We start from the raw sequence: 27,806 nt of genomic DNA, 5'->3' as shown, positions 1-27,806 counted from the left end.
CTTCACAAAGCCCTCCGGCGGCACTTCCCAGCCTTGCACTCCCACTTCTCTCCCCACTCCCGTCCTCCTTTTCTCACGCATAGCTGCCACAGCCCCACTCCCTTCGGTTTCCTCTAACACATCCCGCGCCCTTCGAATCACATTTAACGGGTTCACTTCAATGTTATCAAAAATAACCTTATTGCGGTGCTCCCATATTGCCCAACACCCAATCATGAAGAGAGCATGTTCCCGACCCCCGAACTCCCTCCATGCCGCCTCCACCCAGTCTCGGATATCTCCCTCATTCCCACCGGTTGCCTCAACCCCAAGCCCCTCCCACACTCGCTTGGCCACAGCACAATCACGAAATAAATGTAAGCTCGACTCAAAAAAGGAATTGCAAAGAGAACAAAAAGAGGACTCACCTCGCACTCGAGTAGCGATATTTGCTCTTGTTGCTAAGGCCTCGTTGTACAGCTGCCAAAAGAAGAGCTTCACACGGGGCCATACCGGGACGTTCCATAGCCGCTTCCAAAGCCATTTGACTCGCTCCCAATCCGACATACTCCCCACTTCCATATCCTGGGCATCCCCCGCAAGACACTTATACGCTGACCGAACAGTAAAGATACCGTCCTTTTCCCCCCACCAATACCAGGCATCCTCCGGCCTTGTCAAACTGATACGGATATCTCTAATTCTCTCACACTCGAACGGCAAAAACAGCGAGTTCAGCAAGCTCTTCTTCCACCCACCCCCTTCGTCCTCCATCAACTCCGAAACTAGCAAGTCCTCCTGCCCCGCAACCTTGGGAGAAAGCACCATACCCGTCTGAGTCTTAGGTAGCCACGGGTCAAGCCACACCCGTGTAGTTAACCCATTCCCAATTCGCCTTCTCCAACCATTCCTTAAAGCGTTCCTAGCCTCAATAATCTCTCTCCAAGTGTAGCTAGGGTTGTAACTGAGCCCCGCAGACAAGACATCTCCCCCCGGGAAGTATTTAGCCCTCATGATTCTCGCCCACAAACTGTCAGGTTCGGTTAGAAGGCGCCAAACTTGCTTGCCTAATAACGCCAGATTGAACATATGGAAATCACGAAAGCCCATACCCTCGAGGCTCTTCGACCGACACAAACGTTTCCACGACACCCAACTGATCCCTTTCTTTCCTTCCTCGTGCCCCCACCAAAACCGAGATATCAGAGTTCTAAGCTCATCACAAAAGTGCACGGGAATTTTAAAAATGCTCATCACATAGGTAGGGAGTAAATTGGCCACAGCCTTTATGAGAACCTCCTTACCAGCCCTAGACAGAATTTTCCCACGCCAACCGTTCAGTCTTTTGCTCAGCTTATCACGCAAAATATCAGTCAAACCCTTCTTTGACCGACCCACCACCGTGGGAAGGCCTAAATACCGGGATTGTTCAGGTACCGCCGTGACACCCAACCGCGTTGCAAGATTATTACGCTTCTGTATCGGCACCCCCTTACTAAAAGAGACAGTTGTCTTATCTAGGCTCACCAGCTGTCCCGAAGCCTCCTCATAACGACGTAAAATCTCGGAAATCTTATCGGCTTCATCACTATGGGCTCTTGTAAAAAATATACTGAAATGAGACACAGCTGGGGCAGAATGCGTAATTCGCACACCATGCAAGCAGACCGTTTCCACAGCTCGCCGCAACTGGCTAGAAAGGACATCCGCGCAAAGGATAAATAAATATGGTGACAGAGAGTCACCCTGCCTTAGACCCCGAGATGGTCTAAACTCAGCTGAAGGGTACCCATTTATGAGAACGGAGAAAGAGACCGTCGTCACACACTCCATCACCCGAGAAACCCACTCCCTATCAAAGCCCATCACGAGAAGCACCCTCTCAAGAAATACCCATTGCACTCTGTCGTATGCTTTCGCCATGTCGAGCTTTAGCGCCATATATCCCTCCTTACTCTGTGAGTTCTTCATGTGATGCGAAATTTCGAACGCAATCATAACATTGTCTGAGATAGCACGCCCAGGGGTGAAAGCACTCTGATTTTCTGACACAATATCGCCAAGGAAGCATTTCAGTCTATTTTCCAACACTTTTGAAACCAGCTTATAAGCAACGTTACACAAGTTGATCGGTCGAAAATCGCGAATTTTGTCCGGGGCTTTCTTCTTTGGAATCAACACAATGTTAGTTTTGTTTAAGGACCGTGGAGATAATTGTCCCCTCAAGATAGCTAAAACAGTCCGCACAACTTCCGTACCCACATGTCCCCAGTAAGTTTGATAAAATAACCCATTCATACCGTCGGGGCCAGGTGCCTTCAAAGGATGCATTTGATTGAGCGCTTCAACCACCTCTTCTTCCTCATACTCTCGGCGCATGCCTTGGTTCATCTCCTCGGTAACCCTTCCCGCAACACCAGCTAACAAGTCAGACGGTATCACAGGATCGCAAGAAAGAAATAAGTTCTGGAAATACTCATTAGCAACCCGCGCCACATCCTCATCCCCTACTCTTGTGACTCCTCCATCATCCACAAGCTTGACAATATAGTTTTTTTGTTTACGCTCCCCCGCCCTTATGTGGAAGAATTTGGTATTTTTATCACCATCCTTCAACCACAAAGCTCTTGACCTTTGTCGCCAGTACTGTTCCTCTTTCTTTCTTAGCTCAGCCAACTCCGCTATCAACTTCCGCCGTCTTTGGACGTTTGCCTCGGTTCTCTCCGCCTCATTCAGCCTGCTCAACTGTCGCTGCTTATTCCCAATCTGTCGTCCCATCTGCGTGATACTGGTACCCTTCCATTTCCGCAATTCAGTCGCACATTCACCCAGGACACGGTCCAAAGAACTCCTACCCCTCTCAATCCCACGCACCACAGCCTCCTCGCACTCCTCATTCCCGACCCACATATGCTCGAACCTGAAACACCGCTTCTTGGACTGGCCATGTTCCCTGCTATTCAACACAAGCTTTATCGGAGCATGGTCCTGTTGGGTAACAGGCGTAAATATTGAGCGGAAGCGTGGACCTATTACCCTCTTGCGGGAGTGTAATTATAAAATGGACAAGACGATAATAAATACGTCAACAAAATAGAGAATATGAACACCGATTTTCTACGTGGAAAACCCCTTTGAATAAGGGTAAAAACCACGGGACCCTTAGGCCGCTTAATATCTCCACTATAAGCAAAATAATGGGAACACAATGCCTTTCCTAGTACCCACTAGGAGATTACAAATATTATTCTGACTACCCGGATAAACACTCGGACCCTCAGAAATAATATTCTAAATGTGTGGGACTCGACGGAGATTTTACGCCTTTCCGACCGGATACCGTATCGACAGATTATTTGAGCAAAGTACCACACTAACTCTCAAACTCTCTGTATTTTCCTCAGTAAGTAGATTAATGCTTACTTACTGGCTTTTGTGGGATTGTTGTGAATGTGGGATGATTGTTGCTCCTGCATGCTTGCTTATTTATAGTACTCCATGTGCACCTACTACACGCACTACTCTTACCAACAATCCCATTATTCCATGTGCACCTACTACACGCACTACTCCTACCAACAATCCCAATTGTCCTTTTATTAGTTAATGTATATGGCCCCCACTTGGAGGGACCAAATTATTCCAACAATTCTCCCCCTCCCGACTAGGTGGGGACACTGCCATACCCGCCTTCTTTCGACAAACGTCGAGCTTCTCCATGGGTAGCGTCTTCGTCATCATATCCGACCCATTATCGTCGGTATGGATTTTCTCGAGCTCTAGGAGATTGGAATCTAACACATCTCGGATCCAATGATATCTGACATCTATATGCTTGGACCTAGAATGGAAGGTGGGATTCTTTGCGAGATGAATCGCACTCTGACTATCACAATATAGTCGATACTTCTCCTGTTCTTGACCTAATTCTTGTAAGAACTTCTTCATCCATAAAAGTTCCTTACAAGCTTCAGTTACTGCAATGTACTCTGCCTCTGTAGTGGACAAAGCTACACACTTTTGTAACCTGGATTGCCATGATACTGCTCCCCCTGCATAAGTCATCGGTATCCCGAAGTTGATTTTCGAGTCCGAATCTCCGGCTAGATCGGCATCTGTATATCCATCTAGCACGTGGTCGCCTTGACCAAAACCTAAACACATCTTGGAGGTACCGCGCAAATACCCGAGGATCCATTTGACAGCTTCCCAGTGCGCTTTTCCTGGATTTGAGAGGAACCGGCTAACGACACCAACTGCATAAGCTATGTCTGGTCTTGTGCACACCATCGCGTACATAAGACTTCCAACTGCAGATGCATAAGGAACTTTCTGCATCTCTTGTTCATCGGCCTCACTTTCAGGACATTGTCGAGAGCTCAACTTGAAATGACCAGCTAGTGGAGAACATATCGGCTTCGCCTTATGCATGTTGAACCTCTCTAACAGACTTCTCAATATACCTCTCCCGTGACAACCATATTTTCTTATTTTCCCCTGTCACGGAGATTTTCATTCCAAGGATTTGTTTTGCAGGACCCAAGTCTTTCATAGCAAAGTACTTGGTCATCGCCTTCTTCAAATTAGCGATCTTCATAGTATCACGACCAACGATCAAAGATATCGTCAACATATAACAGAGGATAATATTATCCCCGTCGGAAACTTCTTCACGAATACACAAAGTGGTCCGCAATCGTCTTCGATAACCATGATCTATCATGAAGGATTCAAATTTCTTATACCACTGTCGTGGAGCTTGTTTTAGACCGTACAAGCTCTTGTTCAACCGACACACTAAGTGTTCATTTCCTTCTCCTCAAACCCCTCAGCCGCTCCATGAAAATTTCTTCTTCCAAATCACCATGTAGGAAGGCTGTCTTCACGTCGAGTTGTTCGATTTCCATATCCATGCTTGCGGCCATGCCAAGCACAACTCGGATCGAAGACATTTTCACGACCGGAGAAAAGATTTCATCGAAATCTATTCCCTTCTTTTGACTGAACCCTTTCACAACCAACCTCGCCTTGTACCTTGGTTGTGAGCTATTTTCTTCAGTCTTCAACTTGAACACCCACTTATTCTTGAGTGCTTTCCTGCCCTTTGGCAACTCTACCAGATCATATGTGTGGTTCTCATGCAAGGATTTGATCTCGTCTTGCATGGCTATTTTCCACTCTTTCTGGTGAACATCCGCAATAGCCTCATTAAAAGACTCTGGCTCTCCCCCGTCACTAAGCAATGCCCATATATCAGGTGAAAGGAGGGAGTTTGGCTTTCGATGCCTATCAGATCTCCTCACTTCTTGAGGTTGTTGTTGAGGCTGTTGAATCACTTGATCCTGTGGTGGCTCTGGACCATCACCGTCAAAATCATCATTGCGATATTCTCCCCCATGATCATCATTCCCTTCAGGAGCTTTTGGGTCCACATTAGCTGGACTCATGGGGTCAGACTTTGGTTTTCTTGGCTTCTCAAAGTCTTCTATCGTCTGATCTTCAAAGAATACCACATCTCTACTTCTGAAGATCTTCTTATCTACCGGGTCCCATAGACGATAACCGAAATCTTCTTCCCCATACCCAACGAAGATGCATTGCTTCGTCTTGCTGTCAAGCTTGGCTCTTTCGTCTCTCGGGATATGAGCAAACGCTCTGCATCCGAAGACTCTCAAGTTCTTGTAGGAAACTTCTTTTCCTGTCCAGACTCTCTCCGGGATATCACCATCCAGAGGAACTGAGGGGGATCGGTTAATCAGGTAGACAGTTGCCCTTAGTGCTTCTTTCCAAAACATTTTTGGAAGCTTTGCGTGAGAGAGCATGGACCGAATCCTTTCTCCGATTGTCATGTTCATTCTCTCTGCCACACCATTTTGTTGTGGTGTCTTGGGAACCGTTTTCTCGAGCCTAATTCCATGGCCTCGACAATACTCTTCAAACGGACCCCGATACTCACCGCCGTTGTCTGCTCTAACGCTCTTCAACTTCATGCCGCTTTCTCTCAACTTTAGCATGAAACACCTTGAATGATTCTAGTACTTGGGACTTGTTCGCCAAAGCGAGCCCATATTTTTCTAGAATGATCATCAATGAAAGTCACGAAATACAATGCACCGTCATGTGACTTTTTCATTATGGAACAGTACATCCGTATGGACTAAATCCAAAACGTGGCTACGCCTTTTTCGAGGCGTTCTTTGAAATGCCACCCTATGTTGTTTCCCAGCCAAACAATCAACACAGGGTTTTAGGGGCACACCTTTTACTTCAGGGAGGATTTGCTTACGAGCGAGGATTTGTAGGCCCTTCTCGCTCATATGCCCGAGCCTTTTGTGCCAAAGCTCGGTAGAGGCATCTGGTGCAACAATGTTTGCCTCTCCATGACTCACTTTCGCTTGAGTCATATAAAGTGTTCTTTGCTTCTTTCCTCGCGCCACGATCATAGAACCTCTAGTCAACTTCCACTTGCCATCATTGAGTTGATCTGCAATAACCTTCATCATCTAACATCCCTACAGACATTAGGTTTAACCGGATGTCGAACATGTCGGACATTCTTGATCACCTTATGCCCGGTGTTGGTTTGCAAACAGACATCTCCAATACCAATGATTTTGGAGGAACCATCATTTCCCATTCTTACACTACCGTATTTTCCGACAAGATAAGAAGAGAAGAAGTCGACATTTGAGGTGATGTGGTATGACGCGCGCAGTCAACAACCCACATACTATCCTCACATGCCACATTTAGGTAACCATCGTCACCTATGAAAAATACATCATCACCGACAACTACGGCACTGGTTTCACCTTGGCTTTCGTGATCATTGTTGCGATATTTTCCTTTCGCTAGATCACGTTTCCTTAACCGACATTCATTTTGCTTGTGGCCTTCTTCTCGCAATAGTAGCAGGTAACTTCTTTTCTGGCCTTCGATCCCCCCCTGGATTGATCGCGTTTTTGCGACCCTTTGCTTTTACCTCTTCCACGAGAGGTTTCTGCAACATGGACTTCCACAGAGTTGGAAGTACCAAATTCTTTTCTTCTAGCTTCTTCATTAAGCAAGCTATCTTTCACAATTGTCATTGTGAGGTTTCCTTCCTGAACGGAGTTGCTTAAAGACACTACGAGCGTTTCCCACCGTCCGGAGGGAGCCGAGAAGTAAGAGTGCCTGAACCTCATCTGCGAGACTTATCTTCATGCTTGTTATCTGGTTTAACAAGCCCTGGTAGTCATTGAGGTGCTCCACCATGCTACGACCGTCTTTGTACTCTTGTCTCACTAGTCGTCTAACTAGAGAGGCTTTGTTGAGAGCCGTCTTGCGTTCGTACATGGACTCCAATCTATTCCAGTGTATTAGCCACTGTGTCACCGGCTACATCTTTGAAAAACACTCGATCGATAAATTGACGGATCAATCCGACAACCTTTCGATTTATTGTATTCCACGCATCTTCCGTTTTATCAACGGGTTTCGTCGAAGATGCGACGACATGGTACATGTCTTTACAATAAAGAATATCCTCCATTCTTGGCTTCCATATTGGATAATTGGTCGCCGTTAATTTTATCATGCCACCAATTGTGACGGTATCCTCCATTTTTATAAATTACACAAAGTATACCGAGAGCTACCGTAGCTCGATACCACTCTGTTGGGTAACAAAGCGTAAATATTGAGCGGAAGTGTGGACCTATTACCCTCTTGCGGGAGTGTAATTATAAAATGGACAAGACGATAATAAATACGTCAACAAAATAGAGAATATGAACACCGATTTTCTACGTGGAAAACCCCTTTGAATAAGGGTAAAAACCACGGGACCCTTAGGCCGCTTAATATCTCCACTATAAGCAAAATAATGGGAGCACAAAGCCTTTCCTAGTACCCACTAGGAGATTACAAATATTATTCTGACTACCCGGATAAACACTCGGACCCTCAGAAATAATATTCTAAATGTGTGGGACTCAGTCGGAGATTTTACGCCTTTCCGACTGGATACCGTACTGACAGGATTATTTGAGCAGTACCACACTAACTCTCAAACTCTCTGTATTTTCCTCAGTAAGTAGATTAATGCTTACTTACTGGCTTTTGTGGGATTGTTGTGAATGTGGGATGATTGTTGCTCCTGCATGCTTGCTTATTTATAGTACTCCATGTGCACCTACTACACGCACTACTCTTACCAACAATCCCATTATTCCATGTGCACCTACTACACGCACTACTCCTACCAACAATCCCAATTGTCCTTTTATTAGTTAATGTATATGGCCCCCACTTGGAGGGACCAAATTATTCCAACAGGTCCGACCATTCGCGATCCAAAAAGTACAACCGTGCAAAAGGAAAAAAGACTTGCCATGAAGCCGTACACAAGGCTCGATCAAGCATGCTCTGCCGGTTCTCCTCCCCAGCTTGCCCATTATCATAGGAAAAATTATACCCCTCCCATGTAACATCCTTCAGTCCACAATCATCAATAACATCCTCCCATTTCAATTATTTTTTGTTACATCATTATTGCAATTTAAAAATATTTTTACTTTGATTTTGTAGTTATGCGTTCAAATGTAAAATTTTTGTATATTTGAACAATATTTATGAAACAGAGGAAACATGTTGTTTATTTGGATTCATGAGAACCAGTTAACATGTTTGATAATTGTTAATAATGCAAGCGACTGTTTCATCCAAGAAAAAGAATTACGTATATGATGTATTACCTCAAACCCTTGTATGCACATTTTTTGGGCATACTTGAATTTATATACCGTATATAGTTTTTGAGCAATATTGTACATTTTTAGTTTAATGTTTAAAGTGAACATGCTCAAAAGTTTTATACTAAAACACATAAAATTTAAAACAAACCTCAAAAACTTTATAATAGTACTGAGAAAGTACACAATCAGATGTACATCTGATGTATAATCTGATATTGTATATTTAAACGTATGTTTGTGTTTGATCGAGTAAGTCTCCTAAAAGACGGCCGTTTAATAAATTTATTAGAGATATATTATAATTTGAACTAAAAATGATACAAAAAATAATATAATTGGTATGTGTTATGCATAATGGTGTACTAATAAAAAAGGTTATCATGTATGATAAAAAAAAAAAAGGTACAATTGTGAAGAAACATGTTCTAAAATAAAAGAATTATATTGATATATACTTCTCTCAAAAGTTTTTGTATGGCCTTATTGTCTAGGTTTCCTTCAAAAATCACCAAAACTATACAACATTGTCGATTGAAAGCCAAAGGTGAAGATAATTTCAAAGTACTTCATCAAAACCTAAATACGATGCCAAACAACCAAAATGTCGCCTTATTACTTATGTGAAGTCCATTGCCAAGGTTGTGTTTGCTGATGGATATGGGAGTATGGGACGGTTCTTAAGCTCCCATATTTGAACCCGAGTGAGTTTATACCCCGTATCGATGTGGATTCTCGATTAAGTTTACGGGTCTTCCATTTTAGTACCGAGTCTATATCCAGGCTCAAGGCACAAGCCAGAGCGAACGACAACAACAATAACAATAACAATAACGCAATCTCCTCTTTCCAAGCCCTAGCCGCATTTACGTGGTTATCAATTGCCCATGCTCAAAATTTACCAAGCAACTCGGATATGATTTACTGGTAAGTGCAGATACCCGACCCAAACACGACCCGCCTCTACCCTACAACCATTTTGGAAACTTTGCCCATCTTATAAGTGAAAAATCCAAAATGGATGACTTGCTGAAAAATGGGCTATGTTGGGCTGCAATATTGATCCACAAAGGAGTTGTGGGCTTGGATGAAAAACAAGTTCAAGCAAACTTGAAGGCCTTGGCTGAAAAACCTGATCTGGCCCCAATAATAAAACACAAATTGTTGTGTAAGACCACCTTATCTATAAGACGAGACTAATAACTAAAACACCAAATAAATTAGTTAATAAACTTATGGAAAAATATTTTATTTTGGGAACCTAAAATTTTATATTGATAAATTCTATATTTAGATATGTTAATTTTCATCATAAAATGACGGGTCGTTAAAATAAAATTAAAATATAAATAAATTTAATTGTTTTTTGGGCTTCTCTCCTTTTGGGCTAGTTATATAACAATTGAGGAGATTGTTTTATTCAACACTAGCCGATACTTCATACGAGGATTAATTTAGATGTTATTGTGGAGAAAAAGGATTACGCATCTGAGGTAGTACCTCAGATCTTGTAGTTTTTGAGCATATACACATTTTTTCTGAGCATATTACCATTTATAAATATAGTTTTTGAGCAATATTATATTTTTTTAGTGTAATATTTTAGTAAATGTACTCTAAAACTTTATACTAAAGCAGAACTCAAAAACTTAAAAAGAAAACTCAGAAAATAAATAATAAGAGGTACTACCTCAGATGTATAGTCTATGAACTGGTTATTGTGTTCGAGCTAAAATCGAGCACGTATGGTCTGAAAAAAATGATCATTTTATGATAACAGTTATCTTTTCATGTTAAAAATTGACAATTTCTAATTTTATAATAAAAAATTGTCACTATTTATCCTGAAATAATCACTTTTTATTATATGGTTGCACCATACAACAATCTCATAGCAGAATTTGTGAATTCATAAAAGTAACTGAATCCCTCATCGTATCCTTTCATTAATGTACAATGTATAGGTGAGTACAATAGTTTAGGTTCAGTGAACCGAATATACAAAAAATACAGAATACAATCAATCATATCTAAGATCACAAAATCTCATTGAAGACGGACATTATCTGTCACAAGCTGAAGACGGATAGTGCCCATCTCACAAGATGCAAGTGGCAATATGTATGGGTGCTCTATTTTCCCTCTCACTTGCCAACCCACTTGTTTTATTGTGAGAGGTTTTCAGCTTGTGACAGATATTGTCCGTCACAAGCAAGACGCTTTGATCTAAGATATGCTATCATAAGAGATATACACACTATACATTTCCATATCTACTAATAAATTCATATATGTATATATATGATGTGTTGGTTGGCCTTGTATGAAACAAATTCAAAACTTTTCAAAAATCACCAAAACTATACAACAATGTCTAATGAAACTAATCGTCCAAAGGTGAAGATAATCGCAGAGTACTTCATCAAACCCGAATACGAGGCGAAACAACCGAATCATCCTCATTACTTATCAGCACATGATTTATTACATCTATCTACACCTTATATGCATAGAGGTCTACTCTATGCTAAACCACCTTCATTGTCTTCAATTAACTCTTTAGTAGACAATTTAAAGGAGTCGATGTCGATGGCCCTTATCGACTTTTACCCGTTAGCTGGCCGTCTTTCGACAATTAAGTACGAGGACGATCATGCTTCGTGGGTCCATGTAGACCCGGATGTAGGTCCCGGTGCTAGACTCGTTCATGCTAGTGCCGTCTCTAAAGAATATAGGGTAACAATGTCGGATATTGTCACGCCTTATGAAAGTATTTCACGATTTATATGGTCTTTTTTCGATATGGGTGACCCTAAAGTAGTCAACCATGATGGTCATGTTGAACCACTGTTATCCGTTCAAGTAACGGATCTTGTTGATGGGGTATTTATCGGTTTTACCATGAACCATTGTTTAGGAGACGGTACTTCGTTATGGCACTTTATTAAAGCCTTGTCTGATATATTTATGGGTCGAGGGAATGATTTTGTGAAGCCCATTTTGAAGGCCGTGTTTGCTGACGGATATGGGCCGATTCTTAAACTCCCGTATTTGGATTCGAGTGAGTTCATAAACCGTTCCGATGTGGATTCTCGATTAAGTTTACGAGTCTTTCATTTCAGTGTTGAGTCCGTAGGTAGGCTCAAAACACAAGCCAAAGAAAATAATAACAATAACGCGATCTCCTCTTTCCAAGCTCTGGCCGCATTTACGTGGTTATCCGTTGCCCGTGCCCGAAATTTACCAGGGGAGTCGGATATGAATTGTTGGTTGAGTGCAGATGCCCGACCCAAACACGACCCGCCTCTACCAAATACCCACTTTGGGAATTTTGTTCATCTAATAATGGTAACATCCAAAATGGATGATTTGATGAAAAATGGGCTTTGTTGGGCTGCAATGTTGATCCATAAAGGAGTTATGGGCTTTGATGAAAAACTAGTTATGGCTGATTTGAAGGCCCGTTCTGGAAAGCCTGATGTGGCCCCAATGAACAGAATACTTGATAGCTTTGGTAACAATCCACCTCTTATTTTTGCTGGATCAAATCGATTCGATGCTTATGGGCCTGAGTTTGGGCTCGGTAAAGCGGTTACGACCCGAGCCGGGTATAATACTTGGAAGAATGGGAGGATAGTAGTTAATCCGGGTTGTGAAGGTGATGGAAGTGTCGATTTACAAGTGTGTCTATTATCCGAGACAATGACTGCTCTTGAGTCTGATAACGAGTTTATGTCTTACATATCTTGAATGTCGTCATATTATGTTATCTTTGATCAATTTGAATAGTTCCTTCGAGTTCTGATATTTGACCCGTCTTAAATTTAAGGCACATAATACCGTCTTAAATGATAATTTGGGATTTTTAAAATAATCTCATCACATGCATGGTCGTAATTTACGGTCAACTATGTAGATCTTGATCTCACATTACAATAATACAGAAGATAGTTTTACTCAACACTAATAATTGATATCAATTTAGTAGTTATAGCGCGGACCGTCTTATGATATGACGGATAAAAAGTGACCATTTTATGATAAAACAGTGATTATTTTACGTTATAATAAAGAAATTGGTCATTTTTTGAACTTAAAATAATCACTTTTTATATGTTCGCACCATACGACTGTCTTATTGTATAACTTGCGGATTGTTATATATCCCGAGGTGGCAATTAGGTCAGTCGGATCGGGTTTGGGTCGGGTCACGTCGGGTCGGGTCATGTCGGATTCGGGTCATATCGGGTCAGCATACTCTTTCGGGCCGAGTCGGGTCGTGTTCGGGTCGTTATCGGGTCGGGTCATTTCAGGTCAAATGATGTATCGGGTCGGGTCGGGTTTGGGTCGGGTCATTATCGGGTACGGTAACTTAATAGAATTACTATAATTTTTTACCATTAAATTTAGTTTTTAACCTATTATTTGGTTTAATTAATCAATTACTAAGTCAAACATATCAATCTAAACACAAAATTACTTTCATTTTGATCAAAATTAAGCTTAATAATTGTCGGGTCATCAATTTAATCGGGTAATTATCGGGTCGGGTCTGGGTCGGATTCGGGTCACTGCTAATCGGATCGTGTCGGGTTACGGGTCGTCATCGGGTCAGGTAGGTTTCGGGTCACAATATTTTCGGGTTCGGGTAGAGTTGGGTTTGCTCGGGTCACTCGGGTCGGGTCGGACTTGTCAGCTCTATTAATATCCCTGGCCTTGTATGAAACAAGATAAGGATTTTCTTCAAAAAATCATCAAAACTATACAACAATGTCGATCGAAACTAATCCAAAGGTGAAGATAATCTCAAAGTACTTCATCAAACCGAAACACAATGTTCAACAATCAAATCGTCCTCACTATTTATCAGCACATGATTTATTACATCTATCTACACCTTATATGCATAGAGGTCTACTCTATGCTAAACCACCTTCATTATCTACAATTAATTCTCTAGTAGACAATTTAAAGGAGTCAATGTCGATGGCCCTTGTCGACTTTTACCCGTTAGCAGGTCGTCTTTTGACAACTAACTACGAGGAGGAACATGCTTCGTGGGTCCATGTAGACCCGGACACAGGTCCGGGTGCTAGGCTCGTTCATGCTAGTGCCGTCTCTGAAGAATATAAGGTAACAATGTCGGATATTGTCACGCCTTATGAATCGCGATTTTTGTGGTCTTTTTTTTTTTTATATGGGTGACCCGAAAGTAGTCAACCATGATGGTCATACTGAACCACTATTATCCGTTCAAGTAACGGATCTTGTTGATGGGGTATTTATCGGGTTTACCATGTGTCATATATTAGGGGATGGAACTTCCTTATGGCACTTTATTAAAGTCTTATCTGGTATATTTATGGGCCGTGGGGATGATTTTGTGAAGCCCATTTTCAAAACTATGTTTGCTGACGGATATGGCCCGGTTCTTAAACTCCCTTATTTGGATCCGAGTGAATTCATAAAACGTCACGATGTGGATACTCAATTAAGTTCACAGGTCTTTCATTTTAGTGTCGAGTCTATAGCCCGGCTCAAAGCACACGCCAGAGAGAATAATAATAACAATAACGCGATCTCCTCTTTCCAAGCTCTAGCCGCATTTATGTGGTTATCTGTTGCCCGGGTAAGAAATTTACCCGGGGACTCGGATATGAATTGTTGGTTGAGTGCAGATACTCGACCCAAACACGACCCGCCTCTACCATCCAACCACTTTGGGAACTTTATTTATTTAATAATGGCAACATCCAAAATGGATGATTTGATGAAAAATGGGCTTTGTTGGGCCGCTATGTTGCTCCACAAAGGAGTTACGGGCGTAGACGAAAAACTCGTTCTAGCTAGAATGAAGGCCCTTGCCGAAACACCTGGTGTGTCTCGAATGATAAAAAAGCCTAACAACGGCTATGGTAGCAACCCACCTCTTACTTTTGCTGGATCAATGAGATTCGATGCTTATGGGCCTGAGTTTGGGCTCGATAAAGCAATTACGACTCGAACCGGGCATAATACTTGGAAAGATGGGAGGATAATAGTCAATCCGGGACGTGAAGGTGATGGAAGTGTGGATTTACAAGTATGTCTATTATCAGAGACAATGACTGCTCTAGAGTCTGATCATGAGTTTATATCTTACGTATCTTGAATGTTGTCACATGCTTATATTTGATCTTTTTTTTTTTTTTTTTTTTTTTTTTTTTTTTTTATGACGATGTTTCTAAAATAATAATGTCGTATTAGCTTTCGATTTGGATTCATGAACAGCTAGTAGCGCTGCCGGATACACTCGGATAGTCATGTTTCTCGCAAGCGCTTACATATCGATAGACTCGAGGAACTCGTACACAAGCGCTTACATACTTTATTTTAAAATTCGCAATGATTCAAATTTTATTGCGATCAGGAGACAAATAAATAAACAACCCTAATGAAAACCTCAGTTATCAGATTCACCCGAACCCCATCAAATTCCTAAGCTAATTAGGTTCGAGCGTACGTAAATAGCATTAATCATGTAAACAATTGTGTAAATCACGTTAAATGCATTATCTGTTAGACTATTACTATAAGGTTAAGATAATGGAACACAAATGAGATAAAAAAAGTACTCGTATAATAATATACATACTTTATTTATTACTCCATCCTATTCTATATACTAGTTTGAATGCCCGTGCGTTGCAACGGGTTAATTAACTTATTTATAATGAAAAAAAATGTTATAAGAGTTTAATGTTTACATTCTATGTCTAATGATTTGTTTACATATTATTAAAATATCTCTTTAAAATATAATAAAAGATTAATATATACGTGGGTTAATTCTTATTTATAATCATATAATCACCCACCTTATACTAATCTTTCGATGTGGGACAATTCTACTATTTATAAGTAATATATTCACCAAACTTGGATTATGTTTCTGATGTGGGACAATTCTACTATTTATACGTAGTACATATTTATCAAATCTCCATTGTTTTTCAATATGGACAAATAACATACTCAGAATTAGACCATCTTTTTTGCACTTAGTTCGACATCCAACCAGATCCCGAATACCGAATACGGACAATTGCTACTCATTATATATAATAGTTATATTTAAATTTAATAATTTTATCAAGTACTCTTCATTAATATTTGTACGTTGTTTTTCTTTATTTTTTTAATCATAATTGAGATACGGAAATGTCCCGTGGTACCCTTAATTTTGTCATATTTTTCATGTTACCCCCTACTTTTAAGAATCTGCCTATCGTACCCTTAAGGTTCCATTTTTTTTGCCTATGTTACTCCCTAATGTAAAGGCTGTTAAATGGACGTTAAGTTTGATGGCATGGCAATAAAATAACAATTAAAGAATAATATCCCCTTTATTGTTTTATTGGTACGGATATCTCTTTCTTTTAAATGAAAATTTAATTAACTATATCATTATAATATTGAAAATTTCTCATGGTAACCTCTACCAAAATTCGAGGGTATAATGAAAAATTTCAGTTATAATATTTACCATTTTATCGCTCTTTCTCCCACCTAAAAAAATGTTACAACTTTAAAAATTTAACATTTAATTCAAGATTATGTTTAAAGTCTCTTATATAATAAGTATATTTTGAGAGATTCAATATATTTGGGGTGATACCTAAGTTCCAAAGATAAATCCTATTTATAATCATGGGATCACCCCACCTTATGATAATCTTCTGATGTGGGACAATTCAACTATTTATACGTAGTATATATATGTATCACATTTTTCAATGTGAGACGAATAACATATTTAACCTAATTCGACATCCAACCAGATTTAATAATAAGCAAATACTATATTATAAAAATAAAAAATAAAAATAAAATTAAAAAAATCTATTAATATTCATACGTTTGTATTCTATTTTTTTTTATCATAATTAAAATATATGCAAATGATATGAACCTATACTCTAATAATAGATTTTTTTTAATACAATTCTAATTATATTATTTAAACTTAATATATTTACCACACATACATTATTTTTCAATGTGGGACATATAAAATCTATAGGTGGAAAATAATTATATAAACTTTTAAGAGCTCTCCAAGACAATACTTAACAGACTCAAAAGATTTTGGGCTATGACTTCTATTTATAATCAAAAGATCACCCTGCCTTATGGTAATCTTCCGACGTGGGACAATTCTAATATATATACATAGTATATTCACCACACTTACATTACTTTTCAATGTAGGACAAATAACATACTAAGTACACCATTTTTTCGCACCTACTTTGACATCAACTCGATTTAATAATGAGAAAATACAATAGAATCTGCACTCTAATGATACCATTTTTTTGTCACCATCTAATTATATAATTTTCATACGATACTTTTTTGTCAAATGAATATAAAGTTTTTATATCAAAATTATAAACATCACTTTAATATAATATAGAAAATGTATATATATGAGACAACTCTATTATTTATACATTATATATTCACTACACCTACATTATTTTTCAATGTGGGGCATATAACATACTAAAAACTACATATCTTTTATATATAAATTTTTTTGTATTAATATCTAAGTTTCAAGGATGTCTCCTATTTAAATTTCACCCTACTAAAAAATACATATTTTTTATATACTATTCTTTCGATGTGAGATACATAATTTAATTATTTAGACGTAGTATGTTCATCATGCCTACATTATTTTTAAATGTGAAAGATATAACATACCAAGAAGTAAATGTCTCTTCTTAAAAAACCATTATTGTATACGTATTGTTTTTCTTTGAAGGTAAAACTACTTAGTCTCGATCGACGATCATTAGATAGAGATCTCTATATCGTACATATAACGACACATTAACGCTCTATTAGTGCATTCAGGACACAACCATTAGTAAATCTTTAGTTTTGTACTGTGTTAGGAGACAACCATTAGTAAAACTCTTTGTCATTATAGGTTGTCTATGTGACACCAATATTAAGTGACATTTTGCTTCTCTTGTTCATGTTCTTAACTCTTTTCCGAGTAGTTATCATCAATCTCCACTTTATTTTTTATATCATATTGTAGAGATAATAATAAAAAATCTTAAGAGAGCTCTTTAAAACGATATTTATGAGACTCACAAATTTTTGGGTTGATACATAAGTTCCAAATATGTCTCCTATTTATAATCATAGTATCACACTACCTTATAATAATCTTTCGATGTGGGACAATTCTACTATTTATATGTAGTATATTCATCACACCTACTTATTTTCCAATGTGGGACAAAACATACTAAAAAGTACACAATTTTACATATTAAGAAGTACACCACCTTTAATATGTGCAAATAATATGAAATTTATACTCTAATGATAGCATTTTTTACCACAAAGCTAATTATATTATTTTCATAATTTTTTTAACGATATTTTTTTGCCAAATGAAATGTAAAAGTTTGATATAAAAATTAGAATTATCACTTGATTATAATTTAGGAAATATACATATTATAATAATTAAAAGATTCTCTACTTTATTTTTTACATCAAAAATTATACTTTCCTAAATTGATTTTTGATGATGTGGACGCTCTCAGATCGCTCGAAAAAACTCTCTTTTATATATATATATATATATATAGATTCTTCCCTATTTCCTAAAACGGATTATTCAGGTTTTCTTCCCCTTTCTTATTTTGGAAACTTTTACTTTTACTAGTCGTTGCGCCGCGCCCTCCCGGGCGCGGAGGCCCGAATTTTGGTATCCATTGTCGAAAGGTTTATAGGATTGTGTTGTGGGTATCACCTGCAAGGCTTTAGAATAACATTCTAACTACTACACCATATTTGTTGCGAAACATTTCAGACACATTGGCTGGTTAACGTTCCTACTTGTGCACATTTTCGGGTCCACAATGTACGGGCTAACAGTTGAATAACAAGTCCGGTTAAAGTCCGCAACACCGGAAAGGCATAATAGAGGAAGGAAACAACGCCTAGATACTAAGTCGATATGACTCAAATGGGGCAAAATGAGAAATTCATGTCATGAGCAAGACAGTTCTGCAAAATAGCTAATTACTTATACACAAAATGCAGCCTTGTATAGTTGGCAATTTGGCATGTTTCTAAGCATCCGCTTCATTAAAAATATAGCTATTTAGTTTCGCGTCATGTCCAATGTCCGTGCAACTGTTTCAAGGAAGCCTAACCCTGGAGCGTTTTCCTTCTTATTCTTCCAAACGTGCATCGGAGACAAAAGTGGACCTAAAGCTGTAAATGTTGCCACGGACCCTTTGGTGAGAGACCTGTCGGAGCACCTACTTCAGCTCCTGAGTTTGGGTAAGAGCCGTGGTCAGCACAACCTCGGTGTACACCTTAGTAGCTTTTAATTTGTCTTCAATGTAGCCAAGGTAACCCCCATGTTCCTGCATATACGACGGAAATTCTTATGAAAAGGCGAGCACATATGAACGCATCGAAATGAAAATTTAGTTGCGGAACTATACATATATGCAACTGTACACAACAAAAAAGATGGCTCATTATAAGTGTAAAGACCCGTTGGGGGTTGGTTGGTGCCTGGTGGCTAGCTATTCAGTGTAGCTATGAATTTTTATTTTAAGCAGTTGTCCAAGCTTGAATGCGGAAGTGCAACGATCGGTGGTAATGCTAAATTTAACGACCACCGCGCTTGTATTTTCCGAATAAGATTAAGCGTTGGGCAGTTTTGACACTGAAGAACCCAAGAAATATCTAAGCATTAAAAGCACACGGAAGTATTAATATCTTGTTCAGAAACGCTTGGTATTACATAACTATATGGTTTGGCGAATTGCGAAGACTTTACGCGTTATATAATAATCCACGATAGTAATCAATTGTTGTTATCTTTATTTAAGTCTTACTTCAATAAAATGGATATTAAAAAGGGTATATATTCGAAGCATTGTCCATTAAAAGTGTAAATCAGAGTGGGCTTCGGGATGTGAACATTCAGAAAATCAGTCAAGGACAAGCAATATCCCGAGTTAATTCTAATGGATACACATAATAATTGCTAAAGTTAGAAGATTACAAAGCTTGAGATTTGTTAGTAATATCTTCAATATTCTAGACATCTTAAAACATAAATGTATGTATTTGTACCTTTATTGAATAATCATTTTTTGTAACAGTTTTTAAAAGTGTAATCCCGAATGTAGTGTTGACATTAGGTAGGTATGCTATCTTGTTGTACATGTTGTATAGTCTGAAGGGTTTGGATCCTTTATGACTTTATTATATAAAGGTTACATCCTTGATTATAAAACTTCAACTATGTAATTATGTCGAAAACATAATTACATAGTTAAAGAGAAAATAAATGAACCAACTTGAAGAGAGAATTACATAGATGAGATAAGATAGGTCCAGTATATTTAATTATAAAAAGATTAAAACTTGAAGTAATTTGATAACTAATTCTATTCTAAAAATGAACCCTAGAACAAATTATAAGGGAAAAACAAATAAGAGAGTTGGATTTTATTTTCTAATTAAACTACTCTAAGGCTACTCTCCTGTTTCTTTCATACTACAAATGGTACGCCTGATTTCTAAGTGAAGGACCCCCTTGGGCCTTGGGTACTTTCCTTTCTTTGTTTTTATATTAGTCAAACTCAATGAAATGACGCCCTGTAGACATAAAACGCAAGTATAAGAACTGCTGTCAGGTCATTAAATGAGGGGCAACATTGTCTTGCTAGTCTTTTTTTTTTTCATTTCTTTTCTTCAAAATCATACATCGGTTGTTGGTGATTGCTGTTGGTTGGTTTCGCTGCCACGTTATTGCTCTCGTGGATGCAAGGTAACTCAGGTTCTGATTGCAAGCTGTTGTTGCTGTGTCAAGTCGGATAGCCAGTTGGTGTGTTGTTAATGGTAAATACTAAATAGTGCTCCATTTGATTGTAGTTTGTCGACTAAAATAGAGAGACCGGGGGATTCATGTTGTTTTTGGTCAAAGGGCTTACTCTCTGCTTGCTAATCTCCTCTCCTTTACATACTTTGACCCGTCTGGTACAACTCGGATAACTTCAATTCACGAACTAATCTCTACAAAATAAAAACAACCAAAAGCAGTACCAGGCTCTACAAGTATGACACTTTTTTTTGTAATAAATTATATTAAAACCACTATTTAATGATCATATAGATGGCAATAAAACAAGATAAGCACACAAAATAGAGTCGAAACAAGCATATAAAAAGGGGATAAAACGCTACCTGAATACTACTTATCAACTTCCAACTATTATATCGAAAGAATCAACTCTTAAAGAAGGAAAAGGTATCTTTTTTTTCACAAACTAAAACAAAGTCCTAATTTTTTAAATGTAAAAAATAATGATACATACTCGATAAAGTAGGCATTATCCCTGTCCACAAAGGTACCCAATGTTGTCCATCAAGCAACAATGTGACCCAATTTCTTAACCACGTCTTGTTTATCACTCGCCGTATACAATATGGCTATACGGCCTATACCACCACCAATGAATACATGTTTTTTACTCTCTAGTCAAGACAGGGCCGTGCCATCATAGGAAGCGACATGCTAACTCAAAAATGTTGCAGTATGTTCATATGAACAAAATATTACTATGTAAAGAGAATGATGATTTGCTATTTTGCTCCACTTTCTTATTTGAATACAAAACTGCCCACAAATATTTTTCTCCGTTGTACGAAACTCATCTCAAAAAAACTTTAACCTGACCAAATAATAAGTAATTGAAAAGTTACAAGATGATGAAATGAAATAGCTACACATACCCGTTGTTCTGCCTGTTGCCTTCTCCAATCTTCGGAAGAATTTTATCTGCATATACATTAAAAACATGTCGGTCAATACGAGACTCCCATCTAAGAGACCATATCCTAAAGTTTATACCAAGAACATTTTCCAATTAGTTTCAAGACACCAAATATGTGCGGAAAAAAAGTAACAAATCACTCAGCCATAAAATCATACCGAATAGAATAAATTTAACTTTAAATTGTAGCCCGAACTTCCTCGTCCTCAACAACTACTGCAAATACATCCCATAAGTTCTCCAAAATTCCAAGGCATCGTGCCAAGACCATATAAAATTCAACCAAAAGAACAATCGAAGATCCAGTTTGAAACACCTAAATATTCCAACAAAGGGTGTGCTTGTGTAAACCGGAACTCCTTTGGGTAAAGTCATTGTGTTCATTGGCCTATGTCAGTCACAACTCACAATACACAATATGCTTCTACAATCCTGAAGTGAAAGCGCCATTGATCATAAGTACGCCACATGCTTAGTTTCGGAGCCATGGCCTTAGTATCAACAAAGTCAACTGACCCCTTAAAAAATAACTTGTACCTATCAAGCGTAGGTCAGGCTTAAGTCAGACTACAGATAAATGCAAACTAATGTGCTCAATTAGGGCTAATCAAGAAGTACACATTCTTATCGATGTGGCTATGGACAGAATGGTATTTAGCTAGTGGCTATCTTTTGAAAAGAAAAAACAATCGCATCCTGATTAACTTTATTGTTAAGAGTGCTTTGCATAACAAAACTAACCTTCTTAGCGACAAGGATGTCACAACTCCAATCTGTACAGCAGCCACCATCAGCACCTAGGAGTATAAGAGTGTACCAAAATAAGAATAGACACAGCTCAAGAAATTAAAAAAAAAAAATCAAGGAATGAAAATAAAGCCAGTATATTTGAATTAGAATTTTCGCAATTTACAGGTAATTCCACAAAATATTGCCTTGCACTACCCAACTGAAATCCTTAACATGCAACTGGCAACAACATACTAACCACCAAATAAAATGACAGTCCATCTCATACTCATAAGCGGCATGCGGCTTGCTATATCATACGACCATATCAAAGCTTTGATGTAAAAAGTGGTATGTAAAGCTTCAATTACATATTCGCTTACCACCTCTGTTGAAGTTCCAATCAATCCCAGCAGAACTTTTCAAAAGTCCACTCGACTTCAAAGCACTTTTGGTGACAACGAACTACATAGGAAAGGCATTTAGCTATATGTAATTGCAGCTTTAGCACTACACGAGTTCATAAACGAAACCTTCAACATTTGAAAAACTTAATGCAGCACATAAATTCCGGCCCAAGACCATGACCATCGGCACCCCATGCCCTGTGAACACACATACGTATGATACTTACGCAAGAAAAGATGAAAGACGGCAATGGAAATAACAAACCCAATCAACACATACCAGATAAACCAGTATTAAACATACTAACGGCAAAACCCGCTACCATCACAAATTATCAATAATGTGAATTTACACCACATCCATGAAGTTTTCCAAGATGGTTGTGGCTGTTATAATTACTTAAGTCAATGTAGGAATACTGTTAGAAAAAGGCTATGACAACAACCCAATGTCTGGATTCATCAGTACAAGGGGCTAACAAAGTAGTAAATTTGGACCCCGTGATTATGCTGCTAGAGGCACAACTCTATCGGAAACAACTTAACCGGCGGAAACACTATCACCACCATCAAAATAACCTACCACCATCTCAAAACTCCAACTTCTGCCACTAACTTCAACATGAAAGCAATGAACAACACTCCTATCACCACTCAAACCAAGATGAACCAATTCAATCACCTATCTTTCAAGCACCTTTAGAAGATAACAAATTATAAAATACAGCCGTCTTACAATATGAGACGGTCTTTTTAGTAATAATGGAGTGTTTTCATACAACCGTCTTACAGATATTACACGATAATTACTCTTGTACACTAAAGTTTAAATCTCTTTTAGAAATTCACAATCTTTCACCAAAAGATATAATCTTTCCTGAATAATATAGTAGCCTGTCACCCACTTCACTAAATTTGACTCAACTAAAACCATGATAGATTCATGAAGTAGAGAAATTTAATTTTAAAAAGGTAGTTGATGATAAATCAAAGATATCCATACTAAGACCTTCTAAGTCATCCAACATTAGAATAAAGTCCAATCAAAAGTTACATAACATCCAAACTCAATGGTAGTTGATAATAAATCAAAGATATTCACACTAAATCTCAGACCAGTAAAAAGAAATGCGTCTTAAAAAAAACTGAAGATGATAAAATAAAAGCCAGAAAATTAAATATTAGTCGAATTTACCATTACATACCAAAACTTGCAAGTTCTTCATACTGAAGAAAAAATGCCAAACCCTTATTTGAAGAACTGTAAAATTAAAATGAGATGAATAAACCCTTACCTATTAGTAGATATCATCTCATTGGCTAATCGTCTAGCGGACCTCATTAGTAGATATCAAAATAGCAACGTAAACTGCCTTTTTCTTAGTCAACATTAAATACTCAATATATTAATCATGAATAATAAGGATTACATCCACCCAAAGAAATCAATTAAGAAATGCTCAATATTTGACAGAAAACATGAATACATAAAATTAGATAACTACATAACTCCTAAGCTCTTCACGCTTCAGGACTTTATTGACATGGGGAAAAATGAGGGCTAAGCAATCCATCAAGTAATATGTTCTCTTACTTAAAATTCTGATGTACTACTAAGCAGCGTCAATTTTCATGCCGCTGGAAGTTGAGCTAATATCATATAAGTTGAGCTAATATTCGCAAAGTTTCACTCATACCTGTAAGAATGCACAGCTTAAAACAAAGAGTTGTAGACAACTCATACTTCTATTTAAAAGGAAAAGAATAGAGACCGCAACAAATAGGTCAGAGTAACTATATAGGACCAAATTGCTCAACCATTACAAGCTTAGGACCAAATTGCTCAACCAAACATGGAATACAACAATATCAATTACGTCAAAAATTGCTCCACTGCCTTAAAACCAGCAACCTTAGGTCCTTAACTAATCACCAACTCACCATACTACTGCCAAACCATGAATACATACTACAACTACAAGCAAAATATGGCATCGTTGCCATGATAACTTCAAACAGTTACAGTCCCGAAACAACGATCACAGCTCTTCATAACTAAATCATTTCGTTAAAATGTTCCACTCTCGCGCAATCAAGGATTACCTAAGTCATCATAAACCAGCCATATCCAATACACAATACGCTCTTATAATACATATGTTACATCCATTTTAAGCAAGCTCTTAATTAACACTCCGATTGAACTGTAAACAAAACCTAATCAAAAGAACAACCAGAAGACTAAATTCTGGAAAAAATGATCACAGACACTATTCTAAATCATTTCATTTATACGTTACACAATTTCGCAATCAAAAATTACCTAGTGCATCCTAAATACGCCACATCCGATACACAATACGCTCTTATCATACATATATCACATTTATTTCAAATGCACGCTACGCTCAAATCGAATCGACAAAAACATCAACTCAAACCACAAATATCCTTTCACAACAGCAATAAAAGCCGAACAATCACTATTTCGTTCACAGAAACACATACATAAAAAAAAAGCAAGCACACAATCAGTAATTAGAATATCTGGCTTAACTATGTACGTGAAGAAACAGGCAAAAGCAACTACCAAAACCCTAAATTGAGACTTAGATAAGAAGTAGATTGGTCACTGAACAGTTCAAGTATAATGCCAGTAGAAATCGAGTCAAAATTCGATGAGGCTTAGCTAAGAGTCTCGGAAGTAAAGGAATTTTAGTGTTATTTGATTACAACTTCCTTTTGTAAATTAATATTCTGCCTTTATGACGGTATTCCGGCAAGTGTTTCTTATAGTTACTTCATAAAAAAAATACCTGCTTATCAGTTAGCTTGATACAGTTAGGGTGCCTATTAAAGGCAGAGCCTTTAACAGGGGTCATAATGTCCATCCCATGACTGTTGGCATAATACAGTTCAGTCAGTCCTACAATTCATAAATCTTCATGCACACGAAGACGATGATGACGACTATTCCATAATCAAATAAAAGCAGAAAATAAATATTTAACATGGTAATATGTATGCTTTTTGCAACTAATATCAGTGAATAAAAAAAAATATTGAGAAGCAGCCAGAAATCCACCTTATCCCGACTTCTTCCACTAATTATAGCTGTTGGGAAATGTTTAGCCACATCTTTCACAACAGAACGCATCTGAGGAAAAACATACGTCGCCATCACATGTACTGCCGATCAAAGGAATTTCACTATAACAGTGAGTCTGGTATAAGACGGTCTCACATGTGACACCAACCAATATCCCTACGTATAACTCGTTAAATTATATGTATAATGGGTTGGTTTCACAGGTAAAACTGTCTTATAAATTTTTGAGAAACAGAAAAGGGAAGTGACCAAATAAACATAGGAAAGATAAAACTAACATCCTCAGACATGAATGGCATGTCGGGGTTAGCAACAATAGGTGAAAGAGTTCTGTCATAGTCCAAAAATGAAGGCAATCATTTGTCGTTGGCAAATTGAGTGATTTGCTCAAATGAGGACAATGCAGATGGAAACGGAAAGAAGAGAAATTCACCATCCAAGCATGATAAGCAACATCCACATCAGAAGATTGATACTTAGATAAGAAGTATATTGGTCACTGAACAGATCAAGTATAATGCCAGCAGAAATCGAGTCGAAATTCGATCATGAGTTGCTCCAGTCAATGATTAATCTACCTTTGCGTCTTCTATGATAGCTGTCTGTATATTACAGGTTTTTGCGTCTAAAGAAATCAATGATGAATAGAATATAAAATCGAATCAAAGCAGCATGCAATCATTTCACTTAGCTCCACTCAGTGACCTATTAGAAGTAGATTGTCTATATATTACAGGTTTTTGCGTCTAAGGAAATCAATGATGAATAGAATATAAAACCGAATCAAAGCAGCATGCAATCATTTCACTTAATTTTGAAAGCAGCATGCAATCATTCAATAAAACGATAAAGCATCAAAATACCTAATGTTAAAGTGGTTCCATATTCTGATCCAAGATAACTAAAAAGAGCTTTCATTGCCGCGCCAAAACCTCGCCCACCAAGTAATACACCATCTAACTTGACGAGCAGTTGCCTCTCCCACGTGGTCATTAGTTTAAGAGTTGCAATGAGAGACGCAATTCGATCCTTACATGTCTCCACCTACGCAGTGACACAAACCCCCATCAGGTAATATGCTCACAACAGCGAGCTGACCGACTTAAATACAGATAGGAAAAGTTTTTAGATTGCAATCAACACCAAAAAATAACAATTAAACAAGATTCAATGGTGAGTTGGTGACATACTGGTCAAGAACGAAAACAAAGGTATAGCATCTTCAAGCTCCATTCGAATGGTCCCATCTGATTCAGAAGGTATAAAAAAATTCTTTACGACTGAAACAGGCCCTTGCACAGCATTCAACCCTAATAGTGCTCCCATTGAAAGTGCTGCAAGATATATTTAAACCAGATCAGCAATAATCAAGAGAAAAAGAACCACAAGGTTTTCCACACTAACCTTCAAAAGCTGCCAATAATGCACTCTTCATAAAATCTATGCTCTCTTTAAAAGCTGTAAAAGAGAGTTAGGTCAGTCAAAAGAATTTACGATAAAACCACAGTATACGTCCAATAGCTACATGAACAATTGTCTAAGTATGACGGTCAAACACTCACGCCTTTACATACTCTTTTTTAATGCTATGATAAATCCAAAGATACTCTTAACTATCCATATTATCGAGGTGTGAGAACATGTAATGTCTCAGCTACAAACCCTACATCACGATAAAGGCAGCACCCTTGACAACACCTAAGCCCGGCCACTGAGCTACTTATCAACCTAGATCTGGGATCGAATAAATTCAAGAAAGTCAAAAGCCATGACGGCTGATACCTATGTTACAAAAGCTATAAAAAATGATAAGAGAATATTCTCCCCTCTTTCTCATGTAGGCGACCTCATTGTAGCAATTGACAAAGGATAAGAGTTCAGAATTCCAGTACAAGAACGATTAGATAAAAGTGGAAATTAAATGAACCACTACAGGAATACATGTAATAGCCAAGAACAATGATGTGAAAAATGATGGAAA

General features: G+C 38.1%; 3 protein-coding genes across 4 annotated transcripts; 2 read left to right on the top strand and 1 right to left on the bottom strand.

The window, feature by feature from the left end:
* Positions 1-11,081: 11,081 nt before the first annotated feature.
* LOC141653901 (putative acetyltransferase At3g50280) lies at positions 11,082-12,461 on the top strand. The gene has a single exon (XM_074461767.1). It carries the CDS (start codon positions 11,082-11,084, stop codon positions 12,459-12,461), a length of 1,380 nt encoding a protein of 459 aa, XP_074317868.1.
* A 1,993-nt stretch (positions 12,462-14,454) lies between these two features.
* Positions 14,455-14,862, top strand: LOC141653900 (spermidine hydroxycinnamoyl transferase-like). Its single transcript, XM_074461766.1, has one exon. It carries the CDS (start codon positions 14,455-14,457, stop codon positions 14,860-14,862), a length of 408 nt encoding a protein of 135 aa, XP_074317867.1.
* A 6,534-nt stretch (positions 14,863-21,396) lies between these two features.
* On the bottom strand, positions 21,397-27,805 carry LOC141651974 (uncharacterized). 2 transcript variants are annotated; one of them, XR_012546919.1, is made up of 6 exons: positions 27,230-27,805; positions 27,016-27,159; positions 26,689-26,869; positions 25,802-25,873; positions 22,322-22,377; positions 21,397-21,585 (listed from the first exon to the last, which is right to left on the bottom strand). XR_012546919.1 is itself a non-coding variant. In XM_074459658.1 (5 exons), exons 3-5 carry the CDS (start codon positions 26,816-26,818, stop codon positions 21,463-21,465), a joined length of 309 nt encoding a protein of 102 aa, XP_074315759.1. In that variant the 5' UTR covers positions 26,819-26,869; positions 27,016-27,159; positions 27,230-27,805; the 3' UTR covers positions 21,397-21,462. The 2 variants fall into 2 exon arrangements, 1 of the variants encoding a protein (XP_074315759.1); XM_074459658.1 differs by lacking the exon at positions 25,802-25,873.
* Between the last annotated feature and the right edge of the window lies 1 nt (position 27,806).

Source organism: Silene latifolia, chromosome 4 (assembly GCF_048544455.1).
Source record: "Silene latifolia isolate original U9 population chromosome 4, ASM4854445v1, whole genome shotgun sequence".
Classification (NCBI taxonomy): Eukaryota; Viridiplantae; Streptophyta; class Magnoliopsida; order Caryophyllales; family Caryophyllaceae; genus Silene; species Silene latifolia.
This window is presented reverse-complemented; position numbering and strand designations above follow the sequence as displayed.